This window comes from Acanthopagrus latus, chromosome 15 (assembly GCF_904848185.1).
Source record: "Acanthopagrus latus isolate v.2019 chromosome 15, fAcaLat1.1, whole genome shotgun sequence".
Classification (NCBI taxonomy): Eukaryota; Metazoa; Chordata; class Actinopteri; order Spariformes; family Sparidae; genus Acanthopagrus; species Acanthopagrus latus.
In genome coordinates, this window is record NC_051053.1 from 6,086,553 (window position 1) to 6,107,083 (window position 20,531).

At 43.9% G+C, this 20,531-nt stretch overlaps 1 protein-coding gene and 1 long non-coding RNA gene across 7 annotated transcripts; one reads left to right on the top strand and one right to left on the bottom strand.

Moving 5' to 3' along the window:
* Positions 1-523: 523 nt before the first annotated feature.
* Positions 524-20,349, bottom strand: pdzd7a (PDZ domain containing 7a). Of its 6 annotated transcripts, none has more exons than XM_037123711.1 (16): positions 19,423-20,349; positions 18,215-18,541; positions 17,432-17,569; positions 17,126-17,300; positions 16,573-16,749; positions 15,900-16,047; positions 13,336-13,396; positions 12,213-12,740; positions 10,558-10,713; positions 9,136-9,308; positions 8,259-8,350; positions 8,072-8,163; positions 7,862-7,930; positions 5,477-6,157; positions 5,064-5,164; positions 524-1,706 (listed from the first exon to the last, which is right to left on the bottom strand). In XM_037123711.1, exons 2-16 carry the CDS (start codon positions 18,405-18,407, stop codon positions 1,530-1,532), a joined length of 2,961 nt encoding a protein of 986 aa, XP_036979606.1. In that variant the 5' UTR covers positions 18,408-18,541; positions 19,423-20,349; the 3' UTR covers positions 524-1,529. The 6 variants fall into 6 exon arrangements, with proteins under 6 accessions (XP_036979606.1, XP_036979605.1, XP_036979609.1 ...); XM_037123710.1 differs by having other exon boundaries at positions 18,215-18,544; XM_037123712.1 differs by lacking the exon at positions 19,423-20,349 and adding an exon at positions 4,824-4,944 and having other exon boundaries at positions 1,591-1,706; positions 18,215-18,723.
* Positions 18,469-19,293, top strand: LOC119033514. The gene is made up of 2 exons (XR_005079267.1): positions 18,469-18,609; positions 18,852-19,293. It is a non-coding gene; the product is annotated as an uncharacterized LOC119033514 (long non-coding RNA).
* Positions 20,350-20,531: the final 182 nt, after the last annotated feature.

Here is a 20,531-nt window from a genome sequence, read left to right on the forward strand (position 1 = left end):
TATCAGTGGATGTGAAATCTCATTGGCTACATGATGCGCCAGTCATCCAGAGGCAGACATGTAAATGGCTCAGCAGAGCGGAGAAATGAGAGAGAGTTTCTCACTTGTCTACACAGTCAGTTGCTGGCTGTTGTAGGCTCCAGGAGGAGCATAGAGGTTCATATCACAAGAGCTGTCAGTCACACGGCTGACATCTCTTTTTTACAGACCATTTTGTCACCATTTAATCATTTGGGAATAAAACTAGACAATTTGAGTTTGACGCACCACTGAGACACCCAGACAATAAATGGGTGAGTTATCAAAATTGTGTACCTGCCATTTTTCCAGCTTTTTTGTTTTTTTGTTGACTTCTTATTTGTGTTCGTACTTTTTAGCAAACTAGCCAGATCGGTTGGCAGCAGTTTTTAACTGCTTCTTTCGCCTGAAACACATTAAGGGTGACCCAAGTATACCGACTGCACTTTTATTGCATCAAAATCAAATATCTGAATACTTTGACATAACTCAAACACACATCCGGTTTCATTTATAAATTTAATTGCATATCTGGATTGAAAAATTTCACCTTGAGCTTTTCTAGCACTTATAAAACCAATCTCCATGTAACATATTTCAGTGCTTTCCTGCAAGTAAGGCACTATGCACGCTATATTCCAGTTACCTTGGGGCCCACAGCCCCTCTACCCTACTTTGATTTAAACTGTGCCACCGGCGTTCATGTCCTGCATTTCTCATTGACATGTTTTTCCAACTCCTCCACATGTCTGCATAAGCTCAGTCCACAGCATGGTGTAATTAAGCCTCTAAAGTGGCGGATTGCTCCAGAGCAAGAGCACTTCTGCCAGAAAAATACAGCACAAAAATACTGAGCAGCAATTTGTAATAATCCCCCCAGACATCCACTAAACCCAAACTATCAGTTTTGACATAATACAGGGGTTTAATCTGGGTATAAATCTATAAATCTCATAACGCAGGCTGGGGTAATCTCCCTCTGGCAGGCCTGTAGAGCTGCTGGACTGAGATGCTCCAACTGAAATGTGCAGACCACTGGCTCCACTATCAGACGGTGCAAAGAGGTCACGCAAAGTTGCCACGTGTAAAACAGTGGCACAATCTCAACCAAGGATCTTATCATCAAACACTTACTTTTTGTCCAGTCAATGTGCAAGTTTGCATTTAGCAAAAATGTTTGCCTATGCATGCTATAAAAGTTGCAGTTTCAACATTTACAATCTTAAAATGTGTCATAGCAAAAGTGATTTAAAACAATCTCTATCCAGATAAATAAGCTACTGTGTCAGCCTTAAACCTGCTTCAACACATTCACCTTCCTCCCTTTCCTGTCGTAACTCTGCCTTCCACAGGACAAATGCTTCCGTGCATCCATTCTTTGCCACCATGACCGGAGATCTACCTGTCCCATATTTCTTCCTCTGGAGTGAATACTGTAGTTTATTCACTCCCAGGGGGGTTTTGGTGTCCTTCATGCCTGAGCTGAGGTCTTGCTGTGAGGCACACAGAGGTTAGTCAGCAGGTCTCCTGGGGCTGGTGGAGGTGGTATGGACCTTGGGGACCTTGACCACAAAAACCATTGGGTCTTTGGCCTTGTTGCTGAATGCACGGCGAATGACATCCACCGCGTGCTGGTGTGTGACTCCCTGCAGGCTTTCGCCATCTACAGACAGTAGCTCATACCCTGCCTGCAAATGCAAACATTGATAAGAGTAAAACATTTAAAAGAGACATATTGACATTTTTAGGTTCATGACTTCATTTTGGGTTTCCTACTAGAATAGGTTTAAATGCTTTAGTGCTGAAAAAGCACTTCAGTTTTTTCCTCAACTGTCCAGTGCTGCAGCACTGTATTCCCCATCTGTTGTAGATCCTGTCTCTTTAATGCCGCTCTCGCAAATACCTCAAATCCCCTGATTGGTCAGCTCACATGTGCCTAGCCACCAACACAAGCAACAACGGAGCAGCCTTTCTAAATGAATTCTTACGTGCCAAACCAACCACTAGGCATTAATTATGCAAATGTGTGACTCCAACGTGTGGTGCGGTGTCACAAAGTCAGGGAATTAAAGACTACCAGTGAGGCGTTTGAGGAGCAGTGCTTTCTGTGGGAGAGAGGAGTTGGTGTGGAATTTTACACGCACAAGAATCTATACAACAAACTGAAAGGAGGGAATTAAGAGAAGGCATAATAGGTCTCTTTTAAAAACTTTATGTAAACACAGAACAAAACTTATTATTCCTCGTACTTCATGATTGCACATATCTTTGTATATTTTCTCCCTCTCTGTATCTCTCTCTCTGTAACAATCTGTGTCCCTCCGGAGCAACATTATAGACAGTTTCCATTAATCAGCAGTGATTGTGTCCCTTAGCGAGAACCTGATTTATGCCACAGAGAATTGGGGCTCTCCTGTTCCTTTAATATATTCACACTGAAGGCCATCACTAGTGCACATTCAGTGTTTCCCTTTCAGCACAAGGTTGTTGAAAAGAGAACATACATTGAGACAAACACACACACACACACACACACTCGCTCACTTGGGAGCATTCGCTCAGTGTTTCCTGCAGGATGCAGGAGAGTGTGGCAAAACTTCGGAGCCCCGAGGAGAGGGACCTTCCCTGATGTCATCAGCGTTTGCCAAGGATGCACCTGTCTCATGTGTTCAACCTCACTGAAGCTCAGCAACACATAACACAGACACGCAAGGCCGCTGGCCATTGTTGTATCTCCACCAATCACGTCTTTTTCCCTTTCCCTTTTCCTTTCCAGTCATTAGACACAAATAGCTACATTTGCTCTGTATTCTTTACCAGGCCATTTGATCTATTATGGGCCAAACATATTCAGGTAGTTTAGGAGATTTGATCTGTGCTGCCCTGTGTTTGTCCTGGTTTTCTTGCAGCTCATCAGAGTCTAACGTTCACCAACAACCTTTCGTGAGAACAGTATCAAAAGATTTAGATCCGTTTAACCAAAGCGGAGATTAAAGGTGCTTTTTCATTTTTCGAAAAGTAATTTATTTGAATTAAATAGATCACAACCTAATCTGCCCCACATCCTCTTTGCGGTCGTTTCTGGAGCGCATTTATCAGGTTTCCTGTTTTCTAGCCAGTGGATGTCATGATACAGAAATTACACAGAGAGACTGTAAACACTACTACAGGCTGCATGGAGAGTTCAGTGGATCATTGATAATGTGATTCTACACACGCCTATACATTTAACAGGCAGGTACATTCAACTATCACATCTTCAACACACTTTCCTCATACACATCCAGTTAAATCCAGGGATATGAACCCTCATGTCCAGATTTCCGCTGATGAAAGCAGGTGGCTAATGAACAGAAAAGTACACACAAAACGACATTCTTCACTGATTACATGTTATCACAAGTGTGTGTCGAAGGAAACAGGATGCGTGTTAACACTGAGCCCAACTGCCCTCATTTCCCTCTGCAGAACAGAGGGAGATAGCACCGAGCCAGGGAGATGATATGGGTGAGCAAACATGCCTAACATGAGGTGTGAAGTAGCCTTATACTGTATCTGTGTTTGAGGCTACTAACCAGAAACCTCTCTGCTCCATCTAGCAGCACATGACTCTAATAATAATGGTGCAGTATGTCCACCATTTTGGTCTCTACACCTATTTGAATATTGTGAAATCTGGTACAGCCATTCATGGAATCCCACTTACTTTGCTGGCTGGATTCTCAAGATCACGTGATCATGTGATCCAGCAAATCCATCTTGTGACGCAGTGGCTGAACCAACCAAATTTTTTTTTTTTTTACCGGACAGCACTGGGGGCTTTTTCTTGCGAAAAGCCCCCAGTGTCTCGACTGTGTCTCGACTGGCTCTACTCAGTTCGACTATCGAGCTGGCTCTCTGCTGGCAGCGCTCCTCTACTGCTCATCTGACTGGTAAAGTTTGCACGGGTCTTTATGTTTCATTCGTCCAGTACTTCTGGTTTGGGACTAAATTGAATCCACAATAGCATTTCTGTTTATTGCCAATTAGCAAGTGTTACCATGTGACCTTTCACAACTCAGATGGTGGACATGCAGTAAGGATTTAGCTACTAAAATCAGCGCGCTATCATTGCGATTATGAAGCTCAGAGTACCGCTGTGCCGAGGTTCAGCCTCATTGTGTGGCTAACATCACTGGAAACGTGTTGTTTCAATCTCTCTCTCTGGTGGGTTCTGGACTGTAGACATTCTAATATTCTGCTTCATTCCCATTATTCCCATATTTCTGAAACTTTTGCTGTTCCATTTTTTTTATTCATCTATATCTTCTCGTTCCTTTTGTTTTTTCTGCACGTGTCTGTGTTTGCAGGCATGTGTGAGTACCGGTACTATGAGAGGGAAGTTCTTTGAATTTGAAAGACTGAGCAGATACTGGATCCCCTCTATGTCTGACACTAATGAGACGTTGGACTTGGGTAATAGGTGTCAACTGATAGCTTGCTGTTAGGAAACACATGCAAATTAACCCTCTATTATTGGCTGAGTACATATTGTTTCAGACTTAACACACTTCTCTTTATTTAAGTAGTTCCATGCAAATTTTTGATTACTATCTCTTTGACTCGCCAGTGTGGAGAATGACCGTGTGTATCGTGTATGTTTAAGTGAATCAGGCTGAGATCCCAGAGGACTGTTAAGTTACTGTGCAGTCAATATATTAGCAATACATTAGCAGACCAGCACCTGTGTAGCTCATCAATAATGGAGGAAATGGGCTACTTGAGAGGGCTCACTACTCATCTGCTCTCCACTCCTCACTGCGCACCTTGAACCTCTCTTATAGGAACAGCAACTCATAACCAAAGGACGGGCGGTCCGACTGACAGGTACTTAAAACAGGCTCCAACCAGGACCGGCATCTGATGCGCGTTAAAATCAGTGTGTTGCTAAGGAACAAAAATACATTCTCAAGTAGTTTTTAACCACCTTTAAGAATATAATCACTTTAAGATTATATTATTATTGCACAAGATGTAAGCACAATTTTTGTAACATCCCATCTCACCTTCAGAGCCTCATTCGTGGACGCAGCTCCTCCCGGAAAGATTCTCTCAATCTTTATCATGGGCTGAACTCTGGACTCCATACCTCCAGAGATACTGATACCTGGAAACACACAGGGAAATAACAAAAACAAGAAATGTATGGATTGGTTGACAGTGCCTGATTCCTTTACATACACTTTGGTCCTTTTAAAGGTATCATTAAAGCATTTAACATTTCCAAATCCATTTCTGTTTGGTAGTAAATGATGCCCTGACCTCTACTGGTGATGTAACAGACATGGGAAAACAGCTTTGCAATAGAAATTTGGCAGGTATTATTCGACTCACAGGCACACTGAACAAACTTCTTCGCAGATTAAGAATGATGACATTTCTTTGAAAATATGTTGATGCGTGTCTGTGTTGCACTCACCCAGTGACTGCTTGGCCTTGGAGATGGTCAAAGTGTGTATTTCGCACTTTTCAGGCTGCAGAGTTGCCCTCCTTCTCACGCCATGACCATTTTGTGAATGTCCGTTCAGCTGCTGACTGCTCCCTCTGCCTGTGGATGGGCTCTTGTCTCTCTGGGGGACAAACACATCAGCCAGAGGGGTTCTCCCCCGTCGCTGGGACGGAACACGTACGCTGACTTCTGTGTAGCCCTCCTGCCTGCTCAGTCGGCCGTCTATGCTGTCAGGACTCGCCTCCCTCCTCGCTCCCCCATGGCCGTTCCTCACAGGCGACCTCCCTCGTTGAGGAGCCCCGTCTCCTCTGTCAGACACCGACAACAAGGAGACCTCGTCATATGGCGATGGCCTGTCCTCTCTCCTGTTTGGGGAGCGGCTGGGTGGGCGCCCACGTTGGGTGCTGTGTGGGGATTCGGAGAGGAGCGAGCTGTGGGTGGGCGAGGGGCTCAGGGAGCGGGAGCGCAGGGTGGAGGTGGTGGAGGAGATGTAGCTGTCCACAGGTACATCCAGCAGAGGGGTGAAGGCACGGGACGGAAGCATGTGGCCTGACTGGTGGCCGGACAAACGTAATCTCTCCAACTCCTCGATCAGCTCGTGCTCCCTCAAAGTGTCCTGGACCGGCTGGAGGTGGAACCCACCCCTGTAGTCTGGACATGCACAAAGACAAGAAGTTCGAAAGCAGACACTAGTGCTTCTGCATCTAAAAACAATGATTAAAGCAGCAAGTTACCCGAGTTCAAAGATGAACCAGCTGATTAGGCATCAGACTGCTGTAACAATGCTGGACTCACAATGGCCAGTTTAAAAATGATCAAAACTGACGCTGCAGAACCAGAGATACTGTCCGTTTTATTTACCACATGTCTTTCTATGCTCAGCACAATTTCCGAGAGGCCAAAACTGCACCTTTAAATTGTTCATTTTGTCCAACCAACAGTCAAAAAAATCCATAGCATCTCCATTTACTCATAAATGAACGCAGCAGATCTTCACATTTAGGAAGCTGGAACCAGCAAATACTTGAAAAAGTGCATACCTCCAAACAAGATCCAGGAATTATTCCCTGAGATATTACCAACTGCCGTTCCTTTGTCTGTGCTGTCCGTGCTGTCTATTCTGGGCCAAGACCCACATCATCTAATTGATGGAGGTAATAACTAAAACGACTGTTGGACTATGAAAATAGTTGGTGGATAATTTTCTTTCAAAACACCAATTGATAATTTGACTGCGGTTGCTGCTCTAAATGTAGCCTGTGAGCTGGTTGCCTCAAGCAGAGATGAGGAGCTACAGAGGTCCGGTAAAGTCACTACTACAACCCCAACTGATACTGACCTTAGGTGACATCATTCATCAGACTTTCTGGTTCACCGTCTTCATACAACATGTGCAGCAGAACTTTGAACAGACACGCACTATAAAAAGTGAACAATATTCTACGGGATGTCCTTCAAATGGCAAAGAGTGGGTGATTGTTTCACACTGCACTGCCTGAACGACTAAACATGGATTGGATTTGGACATTTAAATGCTGGTGTGAAAGAATAGAGCATTACAAGCAATAAAGTAAAATACAATTGCACTTTAAAATAGGTATAATATTAGGACAAGCTGATGAAATGAGCACTTTTCTGATAACTAAAGGTTCCATTTCTCATTTCTTTGCAAAAGAAAAATATCTTTAGTGAGGCAGAGCATACCAGAAGCGTAACTATACCCTCTTATGATATACAATTTCTTAGCCCAACAGGACGAGCTGTATTATTTGGTGAGGTTTCATTTAAATATCCAACAGGGCAAAAACACGTCCAATTCTGGATCTTCCAAAACAACCGGAGCGATCCCCTGTCAGCTCCCCTCTGCTCTGTAATGCTGACCCTCTGACCTCTGACCTGTGACTTCAGAAAGTGAGATGGCTGCATCTAAAGTGAGACTGTATTGATTGTGTTTCAGCGACTCTTGAATGAGGAAAAAGGATAAAAGCATCTCTGTATTGTTGAAGTGTCACGCCGGCCAACCAGGCACGTCTCGGTCCTTTCTGTTGGCCACAGAGATGTAACGCAAGCCTCTGCCTCAGCGCAGGCACAGGAAACCTGAGACATTTCGTGCATGGTGATGTGTGTGTGTGTGTAGTCGCGTGCGTGCACGTGCATGACACTACAGATATGAGAAGAGGCAGGAAAGGAGGAGGAAAAGTGAGGGAATGGGAGGAGGGGAAGGGGACAAAAGGTGAGAGGTTTAAGCCCCTCGTGTTTCTCATTCTCCTCGGGGATTATAGAAAGGTCGGCAGACGGGGAGCAAAGAGGTGAGGTCTCGAGAGAGAAAGGGTGAGAGGGAGGTGGACGATGTACCTGGGATCGGGGTGATGAGGTGACGCCGAGGGGTTCCGCTGCGAGGGGAGCGCAGAGCCGGAGAACGCACTGAGAACAAATAAACAGCTAAAGATGCATCACAGATTTTAAATACATTTCTGCGCCCTGAGCAACCTCACCGGCTCTCTTTCTAACGTCTGTATTTCTTCTGTATTGTCTCTCTGTAATAGAAAGCGCTCCCCTGCTTACACGAGCGACTCTTGAGAACATCGTACGCCTCCAGCTCGAAGGGCATGACCATGCTGTCAAACTGACCCAGCTCAGTCGTAGGTATCAGCATTCTGAGGAGGACATGAGCAGTCAGTGGGCGGATTTGCTCACATACACATCAAAACATACACGTGTATACAGATGAAAGACAGTACATCATACTCGCCTTATTTCTCTGAGAAGGAGCAGTTTCTCCGGACGATCCAAGATGGCCAGAAGGGGACGAACTAAATCTTCAATCACATTGTCGGACAGAAACTGGTAAAAAGATAAAAAGATTGGTGCATGAATCAGAGGAGGAGAATAAAAAAAACAATCAACTAGTTATCTAAATTGACAGGTCTCTAATCTTTTGTTATTGGACTTTTAAAGGGGAACTCTGTCAATTTTAAACATGTTAGTAAAGAGCCAGTAAAGACAGTTACATAATGTATTCTGGTGGATCTAGAGGTTTAGACAAGAGTTTGGAAGAAGAACCCTTGCCATGTTATACTGATGTATTCAGAGTTACCTTGACTTGAGTTTGAGGCCAATGTTTTTCACAGGTTTAACTTTAAACAACCAAGACAATCAAATCATAAGGAAACCATGACCAAGGACAGTGAAGCACAACGTCTTCTGATATGTTGCATGTGCACTGAATTTTTCCAAGGACATCCCCACACTCTGTTTTCAGCCTTTGGTGTTTAATTACTGTATTAACAGGTAAGTCATAGTGCTGTAAGCAGACACGATATCATCTGCAGAGGAGGCGAAGAGCCGGCCAAGGAGCTGATCCCCCGAAATTGGCCGCCAGAGACAAGGGGATCAGATGATGGCTGATATCTGATCCTAATCATAAATGACAGGCCGAATCTGTCTTTTGTCACAACCGCTGCCAGACACACCTATCACTAAAGGACACAGCGACACAGGGAACAATACTGCTCACTTAAGCTCTTAAGTACTCCGGCTGGTTTTCATTCAGTGGGAGGAAAAAAAAACACACACCGGAGAGTGGCACCGAGGTGTTAGTAGATGGTAATTTCAGATCAGGAACTCACCCGCCGACAGTGTCTCATCACGGCAGCCACCTCGTCGTGGATGAGCAGCCTCTTCGCCATGTCCTCCACATGCTGCAGGGTCTCGGGTCGGGCCAGCGGGCTGCTGTCTTTGACCCCCGCACGGGATTCCCTCGGGGAGGTCAAGAGCTGGAAGGGACGACCTCGCTCCTTATCTAGGAAATTAAAGTGACAACTAAAAATAAACAAGATGCAAACAAGATGTAGCCACATGAGATATTTTCACTTATTTTCAGTTGAAATCCACCATTTCAAGATGTGTTCTTGCATTAATCATTACTTTATTATTACCTTCATTGTATTTGTCACTGATTTCATGTTTTATTAATCTATCCTAAAATCAGTCACATGCCAAGATTCAATGGATGCAATGCTAAACTATTCGCTGAAATAGTTATTTTTGAATCATATCATGACAGGGCCACAAATATTTTTAGAGTAGTGTAGTTAGTTTGTCATCCCACTGGACAAAGACAAAGACAAATACTGAGTGAGAACATTAGTCAGACAAAGACATTTCCCCTCACGTATCACATCACATTGCACATTAAGAACCTCTGCTCCAATCTCCATAAATTAAATCTACTGCAAAAAAGTTCCCTAAAATACACCTTATGTTTATTTTTAATCATCTCTCAGTAGAACTCATCAGAAATGAGGGACATTTAAGACTTTAGGATAAGACTTCAGGACATTTAAATGTCCAAATCCAATCCATGCTTTGTCATTCAGGCAGTGTAGTGTAAAACAATCCCTGACTATTTGCCATTTGAAGGTCTTAAAGACTTAATCTCCATCCCAGCTACAGCACATAACAAACAAAGCATTTTCTCTGTGTGGAGACCAGCACATCTGCCTGTTGCTGTGGCTCATTTTAAGCACTTTGATGAAACTGAGATCTATTGGCTGAACTTTGCTTGAAATGCAAATCGTAGTTTGCATTATAGTACATGTACACTGTGCCTGTTTTGAAGAAAAAAAAAAGAATTAATCTTATGAAATAAAGATTTTATGTCAAACTGAGTTTGTTAGAGGGGCTCTTTGGATAGGGACACATGTAGACATAAAGAAACACAAGACAACTCTGAGGTGCTCTCTCATGTCTCAGCAACAAGCCTTCAATGTAAAGGCATTTTAATAGTTTGACAGAGAGTGTGTTGGAATTATCTTATGTGTTTTACATCTCACATCTATGTCTGAAATTTGGATTCCCATCCCGTATCACCAGTGATGTCCAAAACTGATGTAAGATCAGGAAGACCAAGAAAGTAGCCAATTGCTCAAGTGAAAGGAAAAAGGAACTCAGTCAAAAGTTTGGGCTATGTTTTACTTTTGGGATTTTGGATTTTAGCAGAACATGAGCCAGGGAAGGAAAAAAAATCTGTCCCGTGACCGTGTCCTCACCTTTGTCTGGATGGTGAGACGGTGACTTGGAGCGACTCTTCTCTTTGCGGTCTTTCTTAAACAACAGGTTGACAAAGGTTTTAGATCGCTGCAGGCTCGTTTTACCCTCTGCAGAGCGCTTCTCCTTCTGTTGCCTCTTCTTCTTTTGTCTGTCCTCTAAAGGTGGAAAAAAGAAGACAAAATACTATGAATTATGCTACATAAATCCAAGATGTCTCAATATTTATTTGATACCACATTTATATGTTTAAAAGTATACGCACACTTGATAGTTTCAAAAGTACATTAATAACTGTTATTATTATAGTTCCTACAGTATTATTACAAACGTGTTTTCTGTGCATGTTGCTTTTTTATACATGTTTCGCAAATTCTGGCAACTTGACAACCTTAAAAACAAACATTTTACTTAACCAACAAAACTGAAGTGATCTAGAACAGGAGGTCGCTGCTGTTACATCTTGTTCACGCTGAAATCTTCCATAAGCGCCGCTGAACCGAAGCAAGAAGAGGACATTCTGCATCTCTGTGTACGGTGTTGAAAACATAATTTGCTCGGCTGCTCTGTGCTCACCTGTTAGCCAGTAACAGAGGGTGATACACACTCTGCGCTATGAGTACAGACTGTTCATTCCTCTTCCAGTCAGCCCCCCCGTTCACCGCAGTAAATCTGCCACCGTAGAAAGTAACACAGTAATACTGATGAATTGCAGCTACACCAACCTGAACACACTCACATCTATTGAAGACACTACAGCGAAAGTGCTCCAGCTTACATAACAAATGTCCGATCAGCCCCTGGGCTCTGCCCCAAGCCCCCGTCAGGCCCTGGAGGTATGAATGAGCAGGATGAATTGAAAAGGAAGGCCTAATAACTCAACTGCTCCGCCAAGGCTTGGATGGATATTTCTCCATATGCTGGCTCTTATTCATTTCTCACTGAGGTACAACAAGTGAGAGTAAAGGGCGGCGATTAATCACGGGTCTGCGTTAACTCTGCGCTCCTGGACGAATTCTGTCTGGAGCTTAAATCAGCCATGTGGAGCCTGGATGCTCTTGTTTACTTCCTGGACTGACAGAGGGATGAGGGGTCGTTAAACTGACGGATGCCCAGCACCGAGATCTCCGGAGGGTCTGAGAGTGGATCTTGTTACAAAGTGAACGCAGGTGCTGTCGGGGAAATCAGCTAAAGATGTGACGCTGATTGTGGCTGCAGTTCTCACCGGGGGCCATGAGTGTAGAAAGGCTTGATTCTCAGCTGAGATGGATGATAGTGCCTCTATAATCAACAACCACAATACGGAGTGCAGCCTGGTTGGAACTGCCTCCTGTGCACCGTGGGGTTTCTTTGACTTTTTATCATTAGGTAAAGGTTTGGCCAATACTTTGATTTATGAACAAATGCCTTAAAAATGAACGTCATTCCCATCGGCCTCATCTGCACTTTGAGTGTGGTGCTCTGAAGAAACTCTGACCGGTATCAGAACCAACAGATCCACAGAGGATGTCATATCCACTGCCCTCCATTCATCAGTCCAGCAAGCTTATTGGTCTCCCACCAATAATTAAAAAAATAATAACAACCTTAGTCTAAAAGCACCCTCACACCCTCAGTTTGACTCTCTTTACCATCAAAGTGAGTCTGTATGTCTCACCTGACACAGTGATGTGGCTCTGGGAGCGTCTGATTGGCTTCCGTGGTCTGCTCAGGGCCATCAGCGCCGCAGTCTTAGGTGAGTGTTTCACCACTTCCTGGTCCCCTGTTGACAGCATCCTTGTCCGTCCCCGCCCCCCTTCCCCAGCTCCCCCCATCTCCCTTGGTCCTTCCCCTTTCCCATGTATGACCGTGTCCTTCAGCAGCACAGTGGAACCTACAGTCCTGCTGGTTTCTGTGGTGACCGGCCTATCGGGGTACGACCCATTGGGCGAGGGATGGTCTGGGTAGTTTGGAGGGTGGGGGTCAGTCTGCATGGCGGTGTCAGCAGTTCGCTCGGCGCTGCTTGGACGTCGGGAGCGGTCCTCTGTGGAGATGGCGACGTCTACCATCTCGGAGCCAAAGACAGGAGGGAAAAGGACCTGGGAGAGACCACTGAGGGAGCTGAGGGGGGTGCTGGAGGACAACGAGGAAGCAGAGGAGTTGGAGTCTGACCCCTGGTAGTGTGGTGCTGGGCCCCCATTGGCCACTGAAGAAGACAGTCCATAATTAGAATGGATAGAGCTGTACTATTATATGAAACTACTACATCTGAGCACAACACACACAAAAGCTGTTATGTTACACAGTGAATCTTCATTTCCTTGCAGTGTGCTTTGTTTGGGTCTCAGCCTGTCTGCCCTCATGTCCTGTTAATCCTCTACACTTTCAAGAGACAGAACATGAACCAGCAGCCCTGCGGTCTCCTTTTTTTTTTCTAATAAACTCCAAAATGACTCTGCATCTTGACCCAGATGTCAGGTTGTGCCAGACGACTGAGCTGCCTTTCAGTACGCTGAATTAATCTCTGGCTGTGTTCAGAAGTACTTGTGTCAAACCGAAGAACTTGAATGACAGGGCTTTAGCAGAAGCAGGCTACATGTGACCAGTGTTCCAGTTTCATTTTGTAAGATTTCAGAGTAGAATCCAACGCCGGAAAAAAAAAAAAAATCACTGAATCTTCAATATTTTTTTCTACAATTCAGGTCAATTCAGAGCAAATGTTTAAGTCATCATCCCTTTTAAGACTCATCTTAAACGCTATCTCAAGCCTGCAAAATCATATTTTGTGATCAACAACCTACGTTTGTCCAGCCAGCCGTATTCTGCCACCATCTCCTTGTATGCAGGGTACCTCCCAGCTTCCTGTTGAAGTGCAAAAATGCAAAATATTATGTAAGCAAACGCAAACGCAAACTTGCACACACCCCTACACATTTCTGTTTCAGATTTCATGCCAGTTGTTGGAACACTATACCAAAAACAGCAAATGTGAAGTCATGGTTGTTCAATTTGGGAAAAATCATCCTCTGGGCACCACTAAAGATGAATTGCTGTATTTAAAGCATGTGTTTAACTAATAGGTATAGAAAGTTTTTTTAATTGGTCCTATAGCTGTAAAGTAATCCATGTGGGCAACAATGATCGTTGAAGTCCGTCCACTAAATGTGCTTGTTTTGCCACTGACATGCTCAGATCATGATTCTAACCGTCTAAAAACATTGTTTAACTAGAAACAGCCGCTACACCATGTCTATACCAGACTCCATTCACCAAAACAGTAATTTTAGCACTGTAAACACACTTCTTTCAAACTCGACAGAACCTGATAAAGACTCCATCTTGTTTCAAACACTGGCCCAACAAAATCCAACTCTAGCTTGGTCAAATATAAACAACATTTATGCGGGTGGATATGAAAATAGATGCTACAACCTTTTTTCATCTCCTGTTTCCCTGATGTCTGACCTCCCTGTCGCTCATCTGCAAACTAATTTTTGTACTTTAAGTCAGCTACACACCACACTAACTAAATATAGGGACCCGGTTTAAAAGTTTCATGCAAAACTTTATGACAATCCATCCATCAGATTTCCATCCAGAGGACGAGACAAGCAATCAATGTGAAAGTCAGACCTACAGGCTGCACTCTTTTAGATCAAGCCTCAATTCTGCACAGCAACAAAGCCTCAAACTGTTGACTTCATTTAGACTTCTATTATTTCTCTTAATATTTATGTTAATTCATGTACTCTGTCACATATGTTGCATCAGTGTTAGTGGCTTTGTTAGTTTGTTAAAATAAATCCATACCACTAAAAATCCAAGACATAATTTCAGTGGAGGTTGGCGAGGTTTACAAAGGTTTTCAGACTAATGGAGGAGCTATTTTGTATCAAGAATCAGTTTGTTCAAGCCTGTTTTAAGGGATTGTCTCAATAACACAGAGCTTAAGGCCAAAGAGAACACACTCGAGGATACATCTACAACTTTCCACCTTGGACGACTAGTGCGAGAGAGTTTAGTGACTTAAACTAACCCCGGTTCAACTCTGACCCCTAAATGTGTGTCTAGCACAGCACAGGGGGAAGACATAAATTTAGGCTTTCTGTTGATTATAACCCGATCCCTGACTGCCTTTGAATAATGAACGTCGTCCCTGGCTGTTTTTCACACGTGGAACCTGAGATCAGAGGAGTAAAATGAGCGCGCAGCAATGTTAGCGAGCTAAGACAGCGCACGTGCACACGCTCAAACACACTGCCCAACACACATGTGCCCATTCAGACGCACAATTCCTTTATCTGAAAATGACACAGGTTAAGTGGCGCGGCCTCGCACCACACATGCATGCGTACGTGGACACACATGGGGAGCTCGAGGGCTGTCGGCCAGCTGTCTGCTCTGCTGTGCTCCCCTCCTGAGCAAGAGCTGGTGTTGTTTAACACGCTGTAACAATTATTATTGTGTCACAGCACTTAAAGCAGCCAGTCAACTGTTGTGTTCAAAGCGGAGCAAACGATCGACGTTGCTACGGTGAGGACGCGTTTCTGAAATCAGACTAAAACCTGCATAAACAGACTTTTTGGACACTCGAGTGCAATGAGCTGTAAACACAACACTGGCACATTATTATCACCTTATAAAGCTGATGTGGATAACGTGGATAGCTTATTTACACATCCAGCAAACACTGAGCAACATCAGCTTTCACACGAAGCTTGAGCACGGGTCCAATATTCATTCTGCTTTCAGCTCTGTTTTGTTCTCCATCAACTCCAGAGGGAAAATTCAGGCTCTTTGGCTGCTAAACGCTCCACATTGTTCACCAGCAGGGTTGGCTACTAACAGAAAAGATATAATTGGGACTGTGTATTTGGATTGCAGCATATAAATAAATAAAATCATTTGAGATTTAATTTGATCAAGTGTGTAAGACTGTAAGATGTACATGATGTTATGTTGTGAGGGATTACTTGATTACAGTTTGGTTAAATCTTTAAAATATAACATAACATATTTGAATATTAAAGCGCCATTTGTAAGGGTAACTGAACAAAGGTTTTGACCAAATTTAAATGCATCTCATTTGCATTGAAAACATTTTGAGGCGTCAAACGAGAGAAAGGAATATTTGCAGAACTACTTTTTTTAGTATGAGCAGCAATAATTTCAAATATTTTATCTTATTTCAAAGTAATCCAAAAATGCTACTTCTAATCTAATTGTAAAAATGATGGTAGGTATTCAGTAACTGACTACATCGCAAGTAATCTCTCACAATATTTTTTTTAATAAAGGCATAAGTGGCATGGGATAATATATACTCTAATGTGACCTCAAGTTTATCCGTAAGATTGCTCCTCACCCTGATGGTCAACATGACATGGGTGTGGCTCTTCAGGACCTCGACTGCGTTGCTATGGGTGATGTCGTCGAAGCTGACGCCGTTGGCTGCGAGGATTTGATCGCCCATTTTGATGCCGTGCTGTTCTGCAAGACCGCCAGGATCCAGTCTGAAGAGAAAATGTATGACAGACATGACAAACCGGAGGTAAAACCAACAATTAAATCTGTCCCTTTCTAAATGAAAGGCTAAACTGTGGCCACTCACAGTACAGGGTTATCACTCCCTTCTTATACCAAATAACACGTTTCTTTTGTCTTTTTATTCATTTATGACATGTTGTATGCTATTCTAAATGTATTGTGTTAATTCATGATAGTCTTATTCATAGTACAAGCTCATTACAGCAGTTTCTTATTAACTTCTGCTGTATTAGTCATGAACTCAGCAGAATTTGACTGCCACAGTCTTCTTAATTAAGCCTGTTTGCTTTGATCCAATGTGCGAACGTTAAAGTTTAACGGCAGAAAAATGTATTGTCTGTGGGGAGACGCCTTTATCATCTGCCCAAGGACACTTCAACAGGACACTGCACCAACCCAAATAAATGTGTTTATCTGAAGCTGATGGCCTCTTTATGTGTTGAGCAAAAAGCATCAGCTTAGCGTGTTAGACCGCCACACTGGGCTCGTACTTAGAGACGTAAATCCCCAGTCCGAACTCTTTGCCTCCTCTGATGTTGAAGCCCAGACAGTAGTCGTCCGACGTGGTGAAGAGGTGAACGATGCGGCGGAGGGCGCTGTCCGAGCTGGCCTCTGACGGCGTGCGCCCGCTCTCCTCCACCACCATCCGCCGGTGAATCAGATCCACCCTACGCACACACACAAACACACACCCGCGAAAACATTCACATACGCTGTGTTCTGTCTCTCCGCTGGGCTCAGGCCTGCCAGTATCGGTGAATCAAACAGCCATAAAGGTCAAAGCGGTAATCCATCCACCGCTGCCACATGAAACCAAGATACAGTATATCCCAAAAGACAGATAACCAGTGTGAGGGACAGTCAGGTGACAAGACTTCACAAAACAAGAGTCATGCAAAGGTCAGTGGGTAATAACAAGGCTGTAGTCCATATATTCAATCAGAATAAACTGTTACAGTTTGGTAAAGCTGTTGTGATGAAGACTGTAGATGTAAGATATCATTTTGGCCGCCTGAACTCAGCAGCACAGCCGCTCTGACTCACCATGTGGTCTTCTCCTTGGAGTAGCGGATGCCGGGGATCTTGCCCACCCGCCTCACCACCATCCTCAGCCTGTTGTTTCCTGTCAGCACCTTCACAGCGCTGCTCATGGTGATGCTCTCCAGGCTGACCCCGTTCACCTCCACCAGCTTATCGCCCACAGTCAGCCCAGCCTGCTCTGCACACACAGGTGGGACTCAGCATGATACATGAGAGTAAAATGTCACATGGAAAACAGCGGCTCACACGCTGCAAAATAAGCTCGCTACCAATGTGAGAAACACGCTCACAACCCCCCTCCCTCCTAACCTGCAGAGCTGTCGTCCTCCACCTTGCTGACAAATATGCCGAGTCCGTGTTCAGAGCCCCCGCGGACGCTGAAACCCAGACGTCCATCTGGGCTTTTATCTACTGTCACTGTGTGAAGGTCTTCACAGTCATCCCCTCCTGCAAACATACGAAGAAATGTACAGTTTTCAATTGCCAAAATTCTGCGCTATGACATACCTAAGTCTGGTTTACTTTTGTAATATTACAGTTGATATTGTATTAAGAACATTAGATACGTGATTTGAAGTGTTATTTTTAAAAAAAGCAAATATCAATATTTCTTTCAAAAATATGAATCATTCATTTTTCCTTCTTTCAGCTGGCTTCTGAGAGTCTTTCAACCTTGAGTCTAAGATATTCATGTAGGCCTGTCTGGCATCACATTTTTTTTTTTTACACTTTCTTTGAACCCTTCAATCATAAAATGTTGTGAAAAATGTCCATCACAGGTTATCAGATGCAAAAATGACCTCTTAAATTGCTGGTTTTGTTTTATCAACAATGCAAAACACAAATATTATACTTTGTTACTGCAGGAGAATACCAAAAGCAGCAAACAATTGCGTTCTAGGAACTAGAAACACCAAATCTTACGGTATTTTTGATTCATTTTCTGATGTAACATATTGCCTTTCTCTTAAACTCTAAACCAGACTTGGATTTATGACTGACCAAGCGACTGTTCTCGATGAGCCTCTGCTGCCAGTGGCACAGCATGTGTTGCCACGGCAACAGAGGACCGTTACCACATCCTGGACTCACCATCAACAGGTGCGTTGATGAGGATGACCCTGCCCATCGGCGAGGAGGACCTGTGTCTGTGGCCGTGCTGTTTTTTCAGCATGTAGCGCGTGGTGCTGTGGGAACCCCCGGCCTGGCCTCCGTTGGTGAAGCGGGGGTGCCCTCCTCCATTTGTCATCTCCCTCCAGCCAGAGGGGTGAGAGGAGCGAGCCATGCTACGTGTCTGGAGATTCTTCCCTCAGTCATCCAGACAGGAGGAGGATATCTGGGGTCTGCTGTCAGGATGGCTGGGGTGCAGCAGTGCGAGGTGGGAGACAAGTGACGAGAGGAACCAGAGTTTTTTTGCACCTGCTGGTCCAAAGTGGATGATAAAACTCAGGAGCTGGTTCCCACTGGAGCAGGAAACTTACAACGCTGTGGGTAACATCCCCGATCTTCATTTAAACCAGTTTGAGCTCATAAATAAAGCTTAGTTGAAGAATCCAAGATAAGATAGGAGAGCATTTTACACAGAAAAACACAAAGTTCAGAAGGGCATGAACAAACTAACCACTCATCTAAAAAATGATGGCAACAAGTAGAGCTCCACGATTGAAGCGTTGACCCTGGAATCCAAATTTTCCTCGCAGTGCTGTAAATTCATCTTGTTTCCTTGCAGCCTCTGAACGCACTCCCATGTCTCCCCCAGCCTGAGCTGAGAGGCTGCCGGCCTGTCTGCAGGGAAGTCAGCGGTGCATGGTGATTCCCCACGGGTCATGTTTAATTAAATGGATGGCTGTTGTGAAAAGAATATGCTGCTGATGAGTAATGCGGGCTCAGGAGTTACAGATGGGATGATTAAACTCTCTTTGACACAGCTATGACCTATAACCTCAGATACTGGATGGAATAAGAAAGAAAAAAAAAATAGAACCTAGAAAGTCCTACTGTCATTGAACTTCACATGTTTTCCTATCAATGAGCACCACGGACAGCGACTAAAAGACAGCGATCCATAAAGGAATGATCGGTTTAAACACTTGATCATCATCTAGTCACTCATTTCTATTAAACAAACCTCTGGACTCCTCTTGGCATTGCCCCTGGCGGTGTCGCTCAACTTTAACGCGTCTTATTTCAGTCCAAACGTGCTCCTGCTGTCACCTTGAAGTGTTAAACCGCCCGTGAAACACTCTTTAACAACGTGACATCGCCTTTAAACTGAGGTGAGCAAAGTGTGACCGGGTTACCTGCTGTGTCCGTGTTGCTGTTGTGCCGGACGAGCTCGGACAGGCGCGCAGTGGTCCGCCGCGCTGACGCATCATCGGACACATCCGGAGTATTAGCGTCACCTCATTTGTTCTCCAGGTGACCATTATTGTCTTAGGAGGTGTAAGCTCTTTACATAAGCCCCCGCAGCTGTGCAGTCATTAGCGCTGCACTACTGATGATTAAGTGCACCAATTGCGCAGACATCACGGCAAAGTCTTCTTTCAAGTCACTTTCAGTCTGCCCTCGGGTAAACTTTTTTTTTAATATAAATGACTTAATTAAGCAGTTATTTTTCAGTAAAACTGCAGCGAGGCGTTAGTGGGAAGACTGCCTCCACCAAGCCTCTGAGGTGGGTAAACAACCCCACCCGGTGGTCAGCAGTGTTATAGGCCGTCACATCTCTGCAGATCCCAGTCTGCACATCTGAAAGTCAATATACTGCATGCAACCACAGGAGCAGGAAACCTTGACCTTGAACCTATCTGTGGACGTGGTTGATAAGTGTGAATATAGTTTGCAAAAGGACTTAATTTCCTCAAAATGATTGGAGTGGTAAGCTGTGAAAGTTTAAGTCATCACACAGGAAACACAGAGGCTGTTTTAGTCCACTGTGGAGTTTTTGAACTGATCATCAGTGATAAAAAAAAAAAAACACAGCCTCCTTCATCTACATAGTCTTATTGGAATTTGCCAGAAAATGTCAAAGAGTTCTCCAAATATTAAAAGGCGAGGCAAGTTTATTTGTATGGCACAATTTAGACACAAGGTAACTCAAAGATGTTAAAACATTACATTAAAAGAAATTTTTAAAAATTTGAAATACATTTAAAAAAACATCAAAAACAAAACATTAAAAAAAAAGTTAAGAAATAGAATAGTGAACTAACAGAAAAGGTTTAAAAGAGACAAGACTAGAAAATAAGTGTCACAGTGCTGTTTAAAACCTTAAGAATGTTGTGCCAAGAAAGGTCTTCAGCCTTGATTTAAAAGAGGAGAGATATGGAGACGACCTGCAGTGTTCTGAGAGTTTGTTCCAGAATGGTGGTGCATAATAACTGAACGATGCTTCTCTGTGTTTAGTTTTGAT

Bases quoted from the DNA above. Each gene is read 5' to 3' on its own strand.
- pdzd7a (XM_037123711.1), bottom strand. From the start codon at position 18,407: ATGGCTCGCTCCTCTCACCCCTCTGGCTGGAGGGAGATGACAAATGGA. The intron at 17,570-18,214 runs GTGAGTCCAGGA...GTATGTTTGCAG, and splicing joins CATCAACGCACCTGTTGATG to GAGGGGATGACTGTGAAGAC. The intron at 10,714-12,212 runs GTGAGACATACA...TTCCACCTTTAG, and splicing joins GAGCCACATCACTGTGTCAG to AGGACAGACAAAAGAAGAAG.